The sequence below is a fragment of the Siniperca chuatsi genome, linkage group LG12 (assembly GCF_020085105.1).
Source record: "Siniperca chuatsi isolate FFG_IHB_CAS linkage group LG12, ASM2008510v1, whole genome shotgun sequence".
Classification (NCBI taxonomy): Eukaryota; Metazoa; Chordata; class Actinopteri; order Centrarchiformes; family Sinipercidae; genus Siniperca; species Siniperca chuatsi.
The window spans coordinates 15,856,613-15,876,842 of NC_058053.1; the positions used below are offsets into that span (position 1 = coordinate 15,856,613).

The window sequence follows — 20,230 nt, forward strand, 5'->3', positions numbered from 1 at the left end:
CTAACAGAATCAAAAACTTGCAAATCCCTTACTGTAGAATGACTCTGGCATTAAAATGATGCAAAAATAAATGTACAGTGCAAAATCAAACAACACAACTCACAGCATGGCATTTACTTGACATTTATTTGCAATATTAGATTTTACACAAATTCGAATTTACAGGAACAAAACTATCCACATGAAATATTTAATTATGCACAAATTAAATAGTTTCAAAGAAATTAGGGAAAGTTTATATTCAGGCCCAGGATGGAAACAAATGGCACCGGCATACTTCGCAAGCTAGCCAGTCCTATCAACATCAAGCATTTTCTCACTATGGTGTCATTTTGGCCTCAAACTAAAAACTCATGCAACAATAATTTCACAGAAAAGTTCAGTGAAATGTACTGGACAATACGGAATTTATAATTACTGAACAAATAGAAACTTAGGAATAGATCAAAGATAAGGCAAAGTTCACAAAAAGCACGTCTTCTCAGTCATCTGACTTTTAAGAAAGTGCTTCAGTGAAATGTTTCCATCAGTTAGTCAGACCAAACATTCTTACTGTCCATATCTTTTTGACTTGGTGATCAAAATCTCAAACAACATCCATGTGCAGGTGTATCCATGACATTCAAGCTTTTTGCCAAAAGGTGAATCAAACATTCGGTTATATGCCATTTATTTGCAAGGAAAATAAATAAGGGAAAATGTGTCATATCTAATAACAACCGAAACTTTGAAAGCAATCATATTTTGAAAATAAAAATTAACGTTTTAACAGCCGCTGAACCATCAGCTCCCAACCTTCGGACTTGAGTCTGCAACAGGCTGGATTCTCTGAGGGTGGATTATATTTTTGCTGCAGGATGTTAACATGCAGTGGAAACTGTATAACACACAAAATTCACATTTCAAAATATATTCCTATGCACTGGATCACGTACAGTGTTTCACCATGGCATAATAAAGTCAAATATCTGACAGCACAATCTGTGTTATTGTGAGGAGGGGAAACAATTTCATCACCTACAAAAATACAGTTTTTAAATCACTGCAGCTTCAGATTGCCTCAGCAACACATCAAAACAATTAAATGACAAACTATTATTACACTATTTTAAAACGTTTTTCATAAAATGTGGCCTGTACAATGCACTTTTGTACATAAAAAGTAATTCTATGGCCTTGCTCAATCAAAGGCTTCTTGTCCCTTACAGGTGCCAAGGCAGTGACAAGGATGAAATGTTTTAAGCTTCTTTTTGCTCCAACATTCGAACCCTGGACACAAGACGGCTTTTCATAGGCTAATACAACAGATCAAGGCCCTTTTAGGAGCCTCCTGCAGAGCTAAAGTCAGTTGAATAAATTACATTCATCATAAAAGTAGAAGAGAATACATTTTTAAAGGTGTTCTTTTCTAATGTTAAACTAGTAAAATATGCAAGTATACTCCTTATATTCCATTCAATAATGGGTAAAACATATAATGAAAATAATGTGAACAAATGCAATATTTCTTAACCACTAAAAAAGTGTACACACAAGTTGTCATAAAAAAAAAAACTTATAGCAGTCACTTGAAAAGACATTGGAAACAATAAAGGAAAGGTTGATATTTGCACACACTGTTGCAAAACAGGGAAAACTTAAGTGAAATATGTTCAAGAGAACATTACATGTCACATATGAGTGAAAACTGTTTTTAACATCAGTTTTGTTTTTCACTTAACCAGACACAAAACCCACTCTGTCTGCTGTAAGATCTAAACAAAGACAGGTAATTGCATAATGGGGTATCAACATACACAACTAAACTTCACCAAAAAGCCTACCTCCTTAAATTCTACTTTACTACATAAACGTATTTTAACTGTGCATAAAACTAATTAGGAAACACTGTCATACACTTCTTAATCATCTTAAAAGTGAAACAAAATAAAACTAAGCTGGATATCAACTCTTATACATCGTACATACAAATTTGAGCATCAGTGAAAATTAATTGTAAGGCTAAATCTAAACAGGCGCACACAAAATACTAATGCACTGAAATAGCATTCCAAAACTTTTCTTTCTACATGTGACTTAAGTAGAGTAGATTTAATTGAGTGATTTTTCACACAACGCCTTTTAAATATGCATGGATATCGTCATCTGCACAATTCCTTAGGCACTTGTAACATTCAAATAGTACAGTACTGACAACTGACTGTAACATTAAGACTGACAGTTCACACACTACTCAACCCTTACAGGATTACAAGAACTTTAGTTTGAATATGAGCGGTAATAATTCCACACCTTTTTATTGAGTTCACTTCCATGGCTGTGGAGGCTCATGTTTTTCTATATCATCAAGTGGAACCAGGGGCCGGTTTTACAAAGACATGTTAGACTGGTTTGTAGTGTTAGACTGGTCTTAATTTTGCTCTTACATAAGTCTAATGCAAGTTTCACAAAAATAAAGACAGACTTATTTTAAGCCTAAAAAGTTAGCCACCCTACCCCCAGGCTTACTCCGAACTAAGATGTTTGGTAGCAATCAGTGGCACCGAAAAGAGGAAAACATGGCTCATAATTTGTGGTTTTCTAACAATATTGCGGAGCAAGTAATGAGAAGGGAAAGAGTTTCTAGAGACCAAAGTAAACTGTTAGCAGAAGTACTGACAGAGTACTGACTAACAGAGTCTGCCACATTATGCCACATCTCAGCATTGCGTTGAGATTTTATATGACTGGAAGTTTTTTTTGTTTTGTTTTGTTAAACTCTTCCCTGAATTTTCCCAGAAAAAATGTTGTAACTGTTGAATCATTTTCTGCTGAGCGGTTTATTGTGGTTACTTAGTCAGCCATTAGTCCTACTTAAGATAGTGAAGAACTAGACAGCTTTGTGCCACAGATGAATTTATACATCTATCTAAGTGTGACTATTAGTTTGATCTGAGCCATAGTCAAAGTCCATCTTTGTGAAACTGGCCCCAGAAGTGAAAACTACTTACAGAAATATCAACAAGTCAGTCATCACTGTGACCAGTAATCCAAAATAGTTTTTTTAATAATAAAGAGGGGAAAATTTAAATGTTCGAATCATAGTTGCATCACTGCCTTGAAGAAAAATGTATCTGTAGAAAATGTATTATACAGTATCTTCTCTCAACAAACACACTGTATATGCAATGCAAAGGCACACCAGGAGGTGGAGCACTGATCCTGTGGGGATGACAGGGTAAACAATACAGATGGACTAACCTCAGAACATTTTAAAAGAAACTTCCATATTTTTTTTTACAATGTGGAGTTTAAAGTTAAAATAAGTGCATTTTACTAGTTTGTTTAAAACAATTAAATCTGACACTAGATAAACAATCATTAATGTGAAAATGTTTTCTCTTAGTTTACATAACACATTCAAGAAAGAAAAAAATATTTGTTGCTCAATATTATGATGATACAATTTTAACAATCTCCAATACAGGAAACTGACTTCAAATTAAATTTGTCATGCTCATCTTTTCCTCTTGTAATATTTACACAAATCAAAATTGCCAGTGAAAAACAAACATGTATCTGCACTGCCTATTTTTGTTTGATTTCCATGTGTTTCCTGGTTGAATTTGTTCAGAAAAGTTCATTTTTATTTATGAGGCTGCTATATGTGAACTGGAGACACATTGCATTTCAGCTCATTAAGAGGCTAAATGCGCCTCTGACCTTGTCAGAACTGGTTTAGGAAATAGAAACCAGGATATTATTATGCACATTACTGAGGATGCATATTAATGCAGGTGCAAAGGCGTGTACATACAATAATGTTCTGTGACACTTATCTAACACAGTATAATCCCAGTAAGTGAGCTATGTAATTTATTATGAGGGATCAAAGTGATGTCTACAACTTTTTCATCAGTGATGTTATCAGCATGCAGCTTGTTGTAGGTTGTGTGTGGTGTTAACAGGGTATTTACAGAGCAGATGTTTGGGGTCTTTAACAGCAGCAACACAGCACTGGTGTTTGTTTCTGGTGGTTACTTGAGGATGATCTGTTTCAGAGGCAAAAGACAGTCACTTAGTGGTTGCATATTTTTGTTACATGACAAAGATCAAGTGCTCATAAAGAATTATCATTGTGATGGATATAAAGTTAATAAAATGAAATGAAACGAATATCTCAACCCCTTAAACTCTTAACTTCCCCTTAGGTCTAAAAAAAATAAAAAAATAAATAACCTTCCTGCAATTTAGTTTTGAGTTTTTCCACAGTTGCACCATTACATCAAATTGAAATATTACACAAGTGTATTATGCATCATTTTATACACATTTTCCCGGAATTCTGCCTAAAGTAAACAGTATTGTGTAATGCTAGATACCTCCACTGCAATATAAAGTAAAATCTTGCATGCGTAACACTCAGCTGCACAACATGCATTTGTAAAGATAGACCCACCAGTGGGTAGGCAGACTTTAAACATTAAGTTTTGTACATGTGCATATGACACTACACTTACAGTATAGAACAAAAGGTCGATCTAAGAAAGGAACAAAATAAGCAAAGTGAAGAAGATTGTTTTTGAGGACCAAATATTTTACATTGAGTCCTCTACAATCTCAACCAATCAAAAGCATCAAATGTTTTAGTCTGGGCAGCTGATATTACCAAAATATAAATAATACAAATGTCAAATGTGACACAGAACCACACACACACACACACACACACACACACACACACACACACACACACACACACACACACACACACACACACACGCGTTTGTTTCACTATCCCCAGTCATAAGAAGTCATAACAATGCTTTCCCTTGCCCCTTACCCTAACCTAATTGTAACCTGTACCCTAAAACCCAGTCTTAACCCCTAAAAAGCAGTCTCTACCCATGGAGACCTCAAAAGTCCCCATGGGATAGTGTTCATTCAGGGTAAAGTCCCCACCTGGATATAAGAACATGAAACACAAACACACACACACACGCGTGCACACACACACACACACGCGTGCACACACACACACGCACACGCGTCTTAACATTGCCACTCCTGAAATATATCAGATTACAAAGTTTCATGTATAAAAATGAAACCCTGAGCAGGACAGCATATTTTCACAGATGATAATAATACAATGAATGCAAATATGAACTTATTAATATAACGAGTAATGACAAGTACCTAAGCTACTATTGTGTTTTAAGTATTCGCTCCTCACTTCAGAGAACATTTTGAACTGCATTATGAGTAATGGAACAGACACTGACATTGAATAAAGCAAAAAACATGCAATAAAGAATATATGCATATATACTATTTGTAGATTGAAGATCACTGAACAAGTGAAGTCTGTCATAAAGGAAAGGGAGTGAGATGCAGCCTAGTTCTACTGAAAGTCTACAGGTAGATGAAGCTGAATGATAGGCAATGCAAGCAGGACAATGCTATGCTGATGAAGCAACTCCCCTGATTTAAAGATGAAGCACTCATTCAGAACTCAAGGATTTATGACAGAAAGCTTTAAAAAGAAGCAAACCTGATTGGCTGGTGCTGTTGCTGCGTAGGGGACACTTGTGGCGGGAGTAGTTGCTGCAGAGACAGTAGCAGGCGTTGCACTGTACATCATGGGGACTTTTTCAGGAAGGGAACCATGAAAGCAATGAAAAGGGAGGTGGAGCATTATGGTAACCATAGCAATGCTTTTCTCTCTCTTGCCAGGCAAATACAAAATGACATTAGCAGCAAGCCATCATTGGGTTAGACCAGCAGATGGCATGTGATCACACAGCAAAGCAAGACAGCAGGGGAGAACATAAAAGGAGGGTTGATAAAGAGATACAATTAGGAAATCTGTCCATAATTTGACATCCCAAATGAGACGGCATGTACAGCAATGCCACCAGACATGATCAAAGTGTTTTTATAAGATATTTGAGGAGCTTTAATAACGTAAAACATTAAACACGAGTGTAAAAAACGTTGAAGTGAATATCAGGGATGCTGATCAAAAGTCCTAATCTATGATGCAATTCTACAAACAAAATGCTTAAATTCATATACTGTGTTTGACTACCTGAAATTACGTTTGAGAAAGGATTAAGTACTTAGTACTAAGTAAGTAAGTAAATAAGTAAGTAAGTATATATATCACAATACTTGGTGAACAAAAAAAACACGCAAATATGCAACATAAACTAAAATATTTACAGAAAAAAACCCAGTAAAATTATTCTCTCTGATCATTTTAAGATGTGGTTTTTACTGTGGGTTCCTGATTGTTGCTTTCCTATGCTAGAATAACAAATAAGCCAGATTAATATGAAAGCTTCACCTGTGTTCTCCATTGATCATGAGACATAGTTTATAAAAAATGAGGAAGGGACCTACCAATGCTGTTAGCCGGAGTCATGCACAAGACAGAACCTGTGTGATTGTTAAATGGAAAGAGAGACTGTATTTTAGCGTGACTGACACATATGAATATGATCAACACTGGCTTGTAGTAAGCATACACAAATAAGACCCATAGTGTTTAGACAGTAAAGATTTAATAAACATACAGATTAAATTAGGATGAGTAAAGTACTACTTACAAGTACGATTTACAAGTTAAAGGCAAAGAGACAAAACACCTAGTTTTAGGTTAAAAAGTGGGATACATGTGTATGTTTCCACTTATTCCTTGAAGCTACATGAAGTTGACAGAAAAAGTTTAATTGTAATCAATTATGTGTCTCTAATCACATCCATGTATAGTATAAGAAACATTCCATGTTTACTGCATGCCGATATACCTTTCTTGACACAGTCATCTTTACTTCCAGAGCAGAGGTGTAAAGGTGTAATCAATAACATTAATTATGGCTTAGTTTCATTTAGGTGCCCCATTAAGCCATGCCACAGTCGTCATGCACAGGCTTTTTTCACTGCAGACATCTTGACATGTCACAGTAGTAAAATGAATGATGGCTGAATTCCCACTGGGACATCTGAATGGAACAGAGCCATAGTTAATGTTATTAGTAACACCTGTGCTGTTCCTACTACGACAAATCAAAATGTCTGCTTTTAAAAAGACTTATAGCAGGACCTAGTAATTGGTGAATTTACTATAAAAGGACTGCAGCCATTATCTATCATCTCTTTATAGTCAGAATTGAGATTCTGATCATTTTCGGCAGCAAAGGACATAACTAATATATAAAATCTTTCTATGTCATTCCGCTGATAATAGACCTCTGCCAAGTTCTTAAATCAAGTGACAACATTAAGTGTGTTTGATATTTGTGAGCAGCATCTACCCCCCCAAAAAATAATTAAGACATACATGAAAGTTCAAAAGTGGATAAAGTGCCTGTTTATGAATCCACAACAAGTTTAGAAGCTCACCTGTGGGATAAAATGCTGCAGTGGGCTGCTGCAGCTGTGTGTTGGCCAGAGCCTGATGGTAGTGCAGAAAACTGGGGCTGAGGAGAGAGTTGGCCCAGCTGCTCTTCTCATAAGCTGGTCTCTTTGGTAGGGGTTGTAGGATACTGTGGGGAAAGGCCTGAAAAGTAACAAGAGGAGACATGACACACCAAGCCTTCACAAATTCCTCGTCTCATTGTTCAGCTACGCTTTACACACTTAATATTTAGTATTCATTGTAAAAAATCAAATAAAAAATGTGAAGAAAAAACGGCAAACACGACTACACAATAAAGGTGACTGTTATCACATAGTGGAAAAATCAAGCATGGTTTTAGGATACAAATATGAATGGAATAATGTATCAACCAAAAATGTTTAAATATCTCTCAAATTAAGCACTGTGTACATAAAGACTATATGAAAAAATTGAAAGTTATTACAGTACAATTAATAGCTACAACCAAAGCAAAAGGTGAAAATACCAGGTCTACAGTTGCCTCGAGGGATCGCTTCATTGCTTTGGCAGTCGACTGAGTCTTTTAATAGCAGGCAGCGAGCACATGATGGCAGTGGGCCAATGGGATTCAAGCGTATTAACATACAGGTAACAGCAAGCAGAGGTGCATCATGGGGGACAGCATTGTGGATAGGTGAGAAGGGGAAAACAAAACAAAAATAATCTGAATGTAGTATACCACATAAAACACAATATGCATGCACAGTAACCAAAACAACTGATTAAAGGACACACTAACCAAAGATTTGTTAATTAGTATGTCAACATGTACAGTTAATCAATAGCTCTGGCAACACAGATTTATAGGGCACAATCTTGTATACTACACTATGATAACATTACTTGATCAGAGTTTGTTGATTGTAATCAAACACTACCACTACCAAGATGCAATCGGTGCAACTATGCACACTATATAATTTTGGAATACATACATTGATTTTATAACTTACAGGAAGGCATAACAATGCACATCAAGCACTGAACATTTTTATTGTTAAATGAAAGATGCCTTGGTTTTATGAGAGCTAGCCAAAGGCAACATCACAAATAAAGAGCTGAAATAACCATGTATCCAATGTCATAAAGCACAGAATGTGGAGCTCCATTTACTACATTCACACTAAAGGTTTTGGTAGAATGGCAGATGCCGCCTGTACTTGTACCGTACACAACAAAACATAATTGCTGTTGTGATCTTAAAATACAACCTAAATCTCAACAACAATATAATGTAAATGTAAGTAACTATAAAAGATGATGTATATGAAAAGTGACGTAGATGGTCTATGGGGGGCGTGGAGGGCGAGGAAGCACATTTTACTGAAGCCAAATGGCAAGTGAGAGACCTGAAAATACGTTTAAAGTAACTTAAGTGAAGTAAGTTGATGTTAAAGCTGAAACCAAACCAAGAAATGGTTTTAGATGCAAGAATTGGCAAAAGAAAAGGCAGAAATTATGAAGGGGAAAACTGTGAAGTTGATACAGATCACTTTGCTCTTTTGGGCACTTCTCCATGCAGGCAAAGCTTAGCCATTACAATGATTACGAGAGATATGAGGCAAAGATACTGCATGAGGTGAAAGGGACAGGTGCATGCTGGTGTTCTAAAAACAACAGGAAGTAAGTTATTGTACTTTGGCCTGCTGATTTTGCCCACAACGTCAAACATGGCACTCCTTCTCTGAGTCATAATCCAGGATATCCTTATCTTCAATGTCCATCGTGAAAAAACATCTATAAATCCACTTAGAAATCATAGAAAAAAAGAGGCCCCTTATAACTCCAGAACTTGCCTGAGAGTCATCACGTTTTTAAGTTTTCTTCAGTATCAAAGCACTTCAGTGATAGTTGTCTGTAAATCTATGGGCATATAGCAAACAGGAAGTGCTAAAAGCTAATTCAACATACTTTAATGGTGCCAATTTGCCAAAATGTAAACAAATATAGGCTAAAAAATGGGGCTCGAGGGTGTGGGGGCACAGTGTCAGACTCTGAAAACCCCTGTTCTTAGAAATCACTAATTTGGCCTTTCACTTAAAGTTTTAACTGATGGTGGAAAAGGTGTTAAACAATGAATCTAATTGCTGATTTTCCGCTTTAATAATATACTGTAGGTAATAGGTGATGTAGGTAATGTACTATGCCACTACATTAAAAGTTCCATTACAAATGAAAGTATACAAATATATAGTGCTCCACATTCAGTGATGTCATGGCAAACACAATTACACTAAAAAACACCATATTATTGGCAGGATAATGTGATTTTTGTGCACACTAAAACACTTTTCAGTAGTAAGAAGGATAAGGCTCTTTCTTACCATGGCTGCAGCTGCTGCCTGGGCTGCCACGGCTGTGTGATTGACTTGCTGTTGACCGGATTTGATTTTGGCCTGCAAGTGTGCAGGCGGGTGAAAATACTTGCACTTCTCCCTGGAGCAGCGGCTCTTGATGTAGTCCATGCAAACAGTGACAGTGTTATCAGTGGTGTCAATCATTGGACTGTCACTGGGGTGAGCAAAGCGGCAATCTGTCTCCCCTCTTGCACAGTTTCCCCGCAGAAACTCACGGCACACCTGAGAGGAGCAATTATATTACAGTGACAGGTATTCAGCTTTTAGCGTGTAGCCAGATTATGTCAACCCACAGAAGTACTAATGTATTTTTTCATGTTAAATCACTCCTTGTGGTGCATCAATACCTCTAGTTTGTCTGTACGCTGCAGCTTCTGTGAGGGAGAAGAAGAAGAAGAAGAAGAAGAACAAGAGGAGCTCTGGACCGTGATAGGTGGGCTCCCAGGAACAAGAACCTGGGTGCTGGGGAGGTTGTCTGTTTGGATGAGGCTCATTCCATGGGTCAAAGGTGTCATGTATGAACCATAACCAAGACCAGTATTTGTGCCAAGTCCCTGTGTAACAGGAAATGTTGGCAATGAGGGAAGACGTTATATATTACAAGTGAGACAAGCACCATAACACAAAAAGAAGTTCCTCCCTAATTACTATGAGGACCTTACCACAGGCTGCAGGCTGGTTCCTGGGATCATGAACTGCATCTGTTGCGCAAGCACGGCTGCTGCTGTCTTCTGCTGGATGAGATTGTTGCGCCCATTTATCTCTAACTGGGTTTTTAAGTGTGAAGGTGGATGAAGATACTTGCAGTTTTCTCTTGAGCATCGGCCCTGTAATTCAGAGAAAATAGAAAAGGCATAAAGAACACTCAAGATCAAGAACTCTCCTTATATTCCTCTAAATCATCTCACTGTAGCATATCATGAAATTTTACAGTTGTTCCTTGAAACTGGGGAGAAAACCTTTTTAATTTCAAACATAATGGATTTTATTATCGGTCTAAAATGAGATGCAAACTTCCTCCTCCAGCATGAGAGTCGGATGTGTTACACAACTATTCATCATCTCAATCTACACAACTGCCATTTCCCACACTGGCATTGAACATTAGCTTTGGATGTAGATGATGTGCTACAGAATCATCCAATATATAAATGTAATAGACAGGGCTGTAAGAAGCATGATTTAGATGAAGATATCAATTTACAGTGCTCTCTTTATGACTATACGGTAGCTATTATGAGAGACTTTAAGAAAAAGCTGACTGGCAACATAACACATCCCAGAGCTTGCCAGCTGTGGGAATCCACTGGTGATTTGCTTTAAATTTCAACAGCCTGGTTATTAAGCTTGAGTATTACTATCTCCTTTTAGACTTGAAAATGAGCTTACCAACACAATTTCTGCCAATCAAGCATCTGTATTAGCATAATGATCCTTTAATCAAGTTTACTAATTTCCCCACATTTGCATTTCTCCCAAGAGATTTATATTAATTATTTTCAGTGAATATCCATACAGGTTTAACTGTAATCAGTGTTTCAGTATTGGTCTGTATATAGCTCTGAGAAGTCAAACACAAAGACGAGGAAGCTGTTGCCCATTGACTAATGTGTCTTGACAGTGTTTAGCTTCTTTCTAGTTTAGAGAGGATATTTTTGTGAGGGCTGGTTGCCATTGTCTGCCCCACTGTCCCCAGGAGATATGTGTCGCATAGAAGATATGCATCTCATTAAAAGAAATCTCAGTAGCAACACCTGCTACCGGTGAAGTTTATTGCCGATCTGTATTCAACAGAGTAGAATGAAGTTCTCTACTGTCTGAGAGGCATCTTCTAACATAAAATAGTTGTGAGAGCTAGCCACAAGGACACAGCTCAAGTTAGATTTGTGTATCAACAAGACTCCCAGCTACTTTAATGTAATTCACAAGACACTACTTACAATACCAAAGCACATTGCACATTCTTCGGTATAATAAAGTTAACTCTCTTAGGAGTAATTGATGAATGGGTAGAGACAGCAGTTGTTCTGATCTGCCAATAAAATGCCATCAGTGTACAAGCCAAAACAGCTAAGTAAGAGGAAAACGACATTTGTTTGGAAAGCACAGTTTGGGCAGCTAGCTCTATTTGTCTTTTAATAAATAATGAGTGAATAAATTAGTTAGAACTTGTTAGCCATGTTGGTAATGGACATTTAATAACTCTTTAGACAAAAGCCTATTCATAAAGAAGAGCTGTGAGGTCATCACATGACTGCAACAGCTGTAGATGTGCTAGCTGACCTCTTATTTCCATCCTCGCAACAGTCTGCAATTCTATGTTAAGACTTGCATTCTTAAAATAAGATAAAACTATGCTTGACATTTATTCTAAGTCCCTCACTTAGTCCCAATTCTAGGGATTCAGCATCTCTATTGTGTATAATTGTTCTATTGTTTAAAGTTTATTTACAAAAATGCACCAAAATTAAGGTAGTCCACAATTTAGTCTGGCCCTGAGTGAAAATGTATGAAAAGATCCATATATTTCCAAACAGTGATGTCTTGATCTGTCAGCAAACAACACAGATTACTGATCCAACAGTTTTAACAAGCTGTTTCATCACTCTGATCAGTTTAAAAGTAAGGATAAATTCCAAATCAATGCAGTGCATGGTCCCACTACATAGTTGTACATCAGCAAGAGGGTGATGTCAGTTTCAGTGTCTTGACAGAACAAACTAGAGCAAAGCTGTTCCATTAAACAGCAAAAATCACTCCATTTCTACTGACATGGGAGGTAAATTAGGTACAATAATAACTGACTGACTCAACTGTGACTGTGTGAGTATGGCCTGGCCAGTAGAGGATTTTTTGAGGCCAATACCAATACTGATATTTGAGAGCTAAAAAAAATCCAATAATCATCTATCAGCCGATATTCATTTTCTTTACACAGACCACAACATAAATAAACATTTTTGACAGGTTCCCTTAAATTAGTTTTTTTTTTAAACAATTGTGACCAAGAGTTGAAAAATAAAGTTTCACTACTCTTTGGTGGACAAACTATCGAATGGTGGCACTGTTTCAAAACATATTTTTGCCACTTCTGTGCTTCAATTTCTTGTCATTTATCGGCTGACACATACGCCGATACCTATATATCTGCAATGAGAATATATCTAGCGATACATTGGCCTGATCGATTTCAAAGCAATAAGCATTTTGAGATCTTTAAACTATCTCTAAAGTAAACAAAGTTAACTTAGTAAAAACAGTAAAGGCAACTTACTCATTTTCCCACTGCCCTGGAAAAAGATAAGTTTAAAAAGAAAAAACAAACTGCAGTGCAGTTTTGATCAATTCGCAGTTTAAAAATATGAATCAATCCATACTATTTATTTTCATCAACATTAGTTGAATTTCAGCATGTGTAGATGGGTTATTCCTGTGAGCATTTTAATCCTGTTTTTGAGTTTCTCGCAGAAATCACCTGATACCTCCCATGATTAACGTCTATAATGAACAGGTAACAGGTAACAATCTCCTCTTCTTTAAACTGGGAAGTCAACACTACAACAGTACCGGAGAAAACTCAGCAAAGACTTTTCTTTTTAAGACAGTTGAAAAAGTTTTCCATATCACGGGAAGGTATGATGCAATTTTATTGTGCTGGGACTGAGAGCATCCTCACCTTTGGAATAACTGTGCGGTATTGAAACACCTCAGCACAAGACAGGAATCGGACTGAAAAGACTGAAAAAGTATCAGAATCAGGACAACCAGGTTCTGCAACAGCACCTACCCAGAGGCCGTCCGTGCCCTTAACTTTTAAATCATTAATGTGCTGCTATTATTACTCTTGTCTGTAAGACACTGTAAGGGCATGTATACAATGATTTACTATACATCATAGCTGGTTGTAGTACTGAAAGCATCCCCATGGGAATGCTTATTTTAATTATTTATTATTATTACTTATTTACTCTTATGTCCTAAGGTGGTCGCAGTATGTGACGTGTTGTGTCTTGTTGTTTTTGTTTTGTTTTGTGTGGGCTCACCAAATCAAATCCCTATCGACTATGTTGAAATGGCAATAAAGTATTGAATCTTGAATCTTTGTGTTAAAGCCTTTAGCCCAGGCCCTTGACAACTGGGGCACAGAGAAGGTCCTCTGTCCAGATAAGCTGTGTATAAACTGCCTACAGTAAGGAGATAAGACGGTGACTCAACATGAGAATAATCCTAGGGGCAAAGCTGTATTGTGTTGTGATAGTGAATGTGTGAGAGTGGATTAAGGCAGCCCTGGTCTCATTCAGGACAACTGAATAAACAGGAAAATAAACTGGCTGTAATCCAACTGGCTGCCAGAGTATTTTTTAATGGTCTACATTAGATAAGTGATGAGAGTAATGTCTGACAGGTATTTCCCTCTACTTTTGGAAAAGGTTTCAAGTTTCACTGGAACTCTGCATAATGGAAGATAAAGATTCGAGATTGCAGTTTTGCTCTGTGGTTTGACATACAGTATTCCTGCATGAAACCAGATGTTGGGGCAGCTTATTTTAGGGAGGGACTTCATTTGAGATTTCACCATTAGTCAGGGTAAAGACTTTAAACTGGACATTGACAGTAGTAGTTGAGGATCATTTCCCTCCTCTATTATCAACACTTACTATATAGTATATGTTGGAACCTTGCAGTGTAGAAAACTATGAATGATGTCAGGGATGCATTTCCAAACTCACACCCCAACCCATGTCCTGCTGCTATCGCTAGTTAGCTTGGTAGACCTGCAGGTTTAACTGTATTTGATGGGACGGGCTAGCTAGATGGCCTTAAAGTCTGCTATCACACTCTGTTGGATGGAACCTGCACCCCCAAGAGCACTTTGAGTAATCCCAAAAATGAAAACACTTCACAAGAAGAGCAAAAAGGTTGTAAAAAAATAACAATGTATTTTTGATTTGGCATAATACAATAGTATAAAATGTTCATGTCATGAGATTTTCCTGCAAAAATTTTCTTACATTCAGTAAAGGATAATTAAAGTGTCACAGATAATACAGTGTGTGCAATATATCTTACCTTCAGTGAGTCAAAGCAGGCAATAACTCTCCCATTTTCAACTTGGCAGCTCTTCGGTGGATGAGCAAATTTGCATTCCTCATCACTACGTGAACAGTTTCCTCGCTGAAACTGTCGACAGACTTCCAGAGTTAGCCATTTTGTGTCTCGTACTGAAGAAATGTTCAACGCCATGTCCAAAGGTTGTAATCATAAATTAAATTTTTTGAAAGTCTATCTTATTGTCTTGTGCCTCATACACCAAAAGCTGTAGGTTGGCTCTATGTACAAAGTCCTCTTTTAAAACAACCTGGTGAGACCTCCATCAGTTGGAGCAGAAAGATCAGTTGGCTGGTCAATCACTGAGAAATCACCTATCAAAAAGCAGATGTGTTTTTTGTGTGACACGTTCAACTGTATATTCCACAAATGACGGTGCCCATAAATATCAGACAAGTGAGGGAAATTTAATGCAGACTTGTCACTTGTCATACATTCTCAGGTCATTATTCTCTGTCCTCTTATATTATGGCTTTATTTTAGAATTTTTTTAGGTGCTGATGTTGTGCAAAGTGATGGCAAAGGGCTTTCAGCGGAGGTATCCTGTGTTGGTGCTTGAGTCTGGCCTTAAAGAAAGCAGAAGCTGGCAATGTACACGGACCAACTTCAAGTCGGGGATATCTTCTCAAAGGCACTTTCTGTTGGTGATCTGAAAGACAAAACACATGCATATTACTGAAACTGTATCCAAATAAACAACATTATAATTATGGTTCCATTAGTCTACAGTTGGCATATTTAGAGCTCCCATAAATTATTTCTGAACACTCATTGCGTCTCATGTAATTTCTTCTCCTCTCAAGAGACCGTTCATTCTCTAGAGTCATCTGTTCTTTAGCAGTTTACAGCAGAAAGCTGATTAAGTCAAACAATAACAAATGTGATCTTGTGTAATTAGTCATGTTATATTTAGTCATGTCAGACTCTCAAAGGACTAATAGCTTAAATCATTTTTCAAGCAAATTTAAGCACAAAACTAAACTAACAAACTAAACATCTGAAGACGTCACTTTGAACTCTGGGACACTGTTTACTACATTCTGACATTTTGTGGACTAAACAATTAATTGCTTAAATTGAGAAAATAACTGGCAGATTAATTAAATTAATGAAAGTAATTGTTAGTTGCAGCTCTAAACTAGAGAAGACTAGACAAGCAAAACACCAACGGCAAACTAGGACCGTCAAAATTATAATAACTGAATACAAGTTAGAGAGGTCAGAGTTTTTAGACCAAAGCAGTATTATAGTTTGATGAACAAGCTACCAAACTAGCATCCAGCATCTTGGAGGCTAAGGCTGCGTTCAGACCGACAATAGCACTGCGTCATTCACTGAGGCCACTGTGTTGCATAGTCCCCTCACCCTCAACACTGGTAGTATATGTGAAATATATGAAACAAATTATGATAGTAAACTAATTATTTCCCCTATCAAGCCGGAATTAGCTGCTGTCACTGAATCACACATTGAAACTTCACACTACTCCAGAGCATTGATCATACAGCCTGATAAACTCTTGTATTTCTCATTAAAGAAACCATAAACATGCAGTAGCAAAGTAAGTTTACCTTCCACCAGATATTTCTTTCTCGCCTCATCTATCGCATTATTAATATCCAGTGCTCTGACCAGATCACTAGATCCATAAAACTATTTATGTACTCTGTAGTGAAGCCATGTTTCCTCCTTGTTAAATTCAACCATTTCCAAGTATTGTATTATTTTTGTGATTTTGTGGTTTACTCCACAATAATTCCTCATCATGTTGATGATTTTTTTCTGCCCCATGTCTGCACACACATCTCAAGGTAAACATCTAGATGTTTTTCCAGCCTAATGTTGCTAGTAGCTAGTTAGCAGAGAATACAGATGCTCATTATTTAGATTGACCATTCTAAACTTCATAAATCTTGTAATGGTTGTTGTACATGCAATATTATGTCTGCACATTTCACAATTGATTTCTCTAGACATTGCTTCTTCAATAACAACGTAAGCATGTGACAAGCCCAGAGCCACAGTTGTTGTGCTAGTCTAGACTGTGTAGCTGGGTGGTGTTATGTAATCAATCAATCAATAACGGTATATGAACCTTTCCAAAGCTCAAATCCATAGAACCATAAGATGCGTGTTATGCTACATTTGTAACAGATTTTGTTGATCAGTATCCACTAAAACAGACTGCCAATTAAAACTAGATTTCATCTTAATCACACATTTCACTGTGATAAATTATGTGTTTTCTCTCTGCTCTCTATAACCTATTTTCCATTACAAGGTTACTCTATTTGCTAATACACAAGCACTTGGTGCCAAATTGTTACAGTCAGAAACGCTGACTCTGTGCCCACCAAAGCACATACAAAATACAAGGAAAGCAAGACAAAGCTTAAACATACATCATGTTGGGAATCAAACACAGGGCAGGATACTCAGATCAGTACGCTAAGTGGTAAAACACACAGGAAGTTGCTGAGCAGGCAGAGAAGGTGGTTAACTCATGAGATTAATACATTTGTACGAGAGTTGAAAGATTTCTCCACTGAGAGTAAGTAACATGGTCTACAAATGTACAAAGACTCAAAAGGCACAGATTCAGAATAAACTCTGCTGTTGTTAACCCAGGTCTGTAACAGCCACTCACTCAGCTGTACTGCGTGCTATCCCTAGCATGCTGCAGCAAATTCCTTTGGGCGCAAGTCAGGAAACGGTGCAAGAAAACCTACCTCTCTCACTTCATGCAGCACTAATGAACTTCTGCCCTCGACGGAGAATCTAGGTTAGAGATACAACTTCTAGAGAGCTAACTTGTTAAGATAATGACCACAACAACAGCTTTTATCCCCCTTCTGTCCCACGGGTTCAATGACCAAAGATTTTCTCTTCACAACAGTGAAAACAGACTGTCTGTCCAACTCTGGCTGAAACATTTCCAGCCACCCCCTTCCTGCCTGGGAGCCAGCCTCTGGGAAGACCCTCCCAGTCAGAAACTGGCCAATAGAAAACCAGAATGTGTGAAAGCTGCTGCACAGCTTGGAGCTAGACACTGCTGGCAGTTGACCCTTTATCTCTGAATAAAATTTGTTTACTTAGAGTTCAACACTTGATCTTGCCTCCAGAATTTATTACTGCAATGATGAGCAAGTATAGAATTAAGAAATGATATACCTACTAACACTATACAAACCTTTACACAGTGCCCTGCAAGAAAGTTAGTACAGTTACTGTGAATGTAGGCCTATGTCATAAGCTCCCTTTGCATTATTTGCAGGAAGTTCACAGCTACAACAGTCTCAGTATGTTTCTATTGCAATTTTGTGTAGTTACAACTCATCAATAAGCTAGGTTTTAAACTTGATTTGGTTACTTATTTGAATATTGATATCAGAGTACACCAGAGGGTTTTTTCTTAAAGAATAAAGAAAAATAGTCCTGTGCCATCATATTAACTGTTGTGCCATCATTTTACTTCTAAAATGCATGCAATAAAACAACTGATAAATGTAATTTCTCATGCAATGTTACTGACCCACCATACAAAATATGATAATATTCTTTGCTAATGTGTAGCAACACCATGCCCAAAAATTCTGCAAAGCCCCCTAATAATTCAGTGTTAATTCAAGATTTTATGCCTAGATTTTGCAAAAATTCATAAATAATTAATTAACTTCCCTCGCATGCTGCTTCTGATATGCAACTTCTCACTTAAAAAGGGATTTCATGTGAAATCCAGCATGACAAGCCCCAAGACTGACAGGTTAAACTCTCAAAATTGATCACAGAGGTCAGTGTGTATAATACGTAAAATATGAGTTGACGATGTGACAGTATGCTGAACTGTTTAACCAGAGCAGTTAATTTAAAACTCTGCCACTTAAATCATTACCCTTTTAAGTACTGATGTTTAAAACATTTTCAGGATTGTTCTAAATTCAGCACAGATGTCAACTTCCTGTTGCACAGCTTACTTTGTGTTGTATGATAGTGATTTAAGGCATTTGAAGTATTGTGGTGAAAAACATTTTCCAGTCTGAACAGCAGGTAAATGTTTATTTCAGTGTATTTCTGACACATGCTGCCGCATTCAGTACAGCAGTAAGGGTGAGAAGATGATGCACGTAGAGTTCACCGCTACTCGGAGGTTAAAAACATAGCTAAAAGCTTCTTGTGCGATTGTAATTTAAAGCCATTAGAAAATACTTTACATTGTTTGTGAAGGGTGGCTGTCCATATTTTAAGGAAGGGGAAATGTGAATTTCGCTTAGCTTGATAATACACGCCCCGCCCATACAACGTTACAGTTTGTAATGTTTCTCAACTTCAAAACGCAACTAACCAACCGCAGAAAATACAACACCACTACAATGACAGTCAACTAACGTTACCTGACACTGTCTTAATTGCACAGTTTGATACTTCAAAGGTAGCATGTTTACTGTATGTCTCTGATTTGCATTCTCATCCTAGGCTACTTTAGCTAGCTAATCACAAATACTTAGCTAGCAAGCTAAAGACCCAGCTGTCGTGGGGCTAACTAACATTATAAAGAACATTAACATATACAACATTAACATTATTAACATTTATTAGCTTACGTTAGCCGCACTGTTAGCCGAGGAGTGCACCTGCTTACCTCATCATCACGGATGAACCGCTTCCCAGAGGATCACGCACCAGCCACAACAGACGACACGGCAGTCCAACTGAACTAACGAAAACAAGATGTCAAGTGCTCCCGAAATGTCCGTTCAACAACCCACTGAATTCTTGCTCTGTACGTAGAAGTATAGCGTGTTATTTCGTCTGTGTACCCGACCTCATTTCTTCCTTACTTTGTAGAACTGGCTGCACAGATTTAAGCAACAAGCTTTTGACAGCTTACTGTACGATCGACAGTTTAATGTGATGAGGGGGTTTCCCCGAGTGCGCTGAGACGCCTAGACTATCAATAACTGAATATACAACTTTTTAAATAAAGGACAGCAAACAATTAAAACATTAAAATATTAAATTCTTGTAGTTGATTTTAACGTAGTATTTTTTTTGACAAAAATAGGTAATTCTACAACTTATACCTCCTAACATCCCCCCTACGACCACAAAGTGGTACGATCCACACGAATGCCAGTAGGCTAAAAGGGCAAGGGTTTGCTTGTTACCAAGGTAACAGCAATAAAACCATGTGAGTTTTTATGGATTAGTTTAATGACAACACGCGTTCACGCAGAAATATAAACATCTAATTAACGAAGTATATCAATATAAATTTGACAAAGATAGAGTGAAGTCAAAATTCTGCATTGTAAGTAATTAAATAGCTCATGTGTCCTAAAGA

General features: G+C 37.3%; 1 protein-coding gene across 6 annotated transcripts; it reads right to left on the reverse strand.

Moving 5' to 3' along the window:
• Positions 1 to 107: 107 nt before the first annotated feature.
• On the reverse strand, positions 108 to 19,797 carry LOC122885420 (muscleblind-like protein 2a). 6 transcript variants are annotated; one of them, XM_044216469.1, is made up of 11 exons: positions 19,529 to 19,796; positions 14,851 to 15,538; positions 10,443 to 10,607; positions 10,128 to 10,334; positions 9,748 to 10,002; positions 7,890 to 7,943; positions 7,387 to 7,543; positions 6,385 to 6,420; positions 5,534 to 5,628; positions 4,500 to 4,520; positions 108 to 4,031 (listed from the first exon to the last, which is right to left on the reverse strand). In XM_044216469.1, the coding sequence occupies exons 2-11, from the start codon at positions 15,022 to 15,024 to the stop codon at positions 4,017 to 4,019; spliced, it is 1,179 nt and encodes a 392-aa protein (XP_044072404.1). In that variant the 5' UTR covers positions 15,025 to 15,538; positions 19,529 to 19,796; the 3' UTR covers positions 108 to 4,016. The 6 variants fall into 6 exon arrangements, with proteins under 6 accessions (XP_044072404.1, XP_044072403.1, XP_044072406.1 ...); XM_044216468.1 differs by lacking the exon at positions 19,529 to 19,796 and adding an exon at positions 17,619 to 17,828; XM_044216471.1 differs by lacking the exon at positions 4,500 to 4,520.
• Positions 19,798 to 20,230: the final 433 nt, after the last annotated feature.

Coding starts and splice junctions, on each gene's coding strand:
- LOC122885420 (XM_044216469.1), bottom strand. CDS start 15,024: ATGGCGTTGAACATTTCTTCAGTACGAGACACAAAATGGCTAACTCTG. Junction 10,608..14,850: donor CCTGCTTTGACTCACTGAAG/GTAAGATATATT, acceptor TCTGAATTACAG/GGCCGATGCTCAAGAGAAAA. Junction 7,544..7,889: donor TCGAGGCAACTGTAGACCTG/GTATTTTCACCT, acceptor GTTACTTTTCAG/GCCTTTCCCCACAGTATCCT.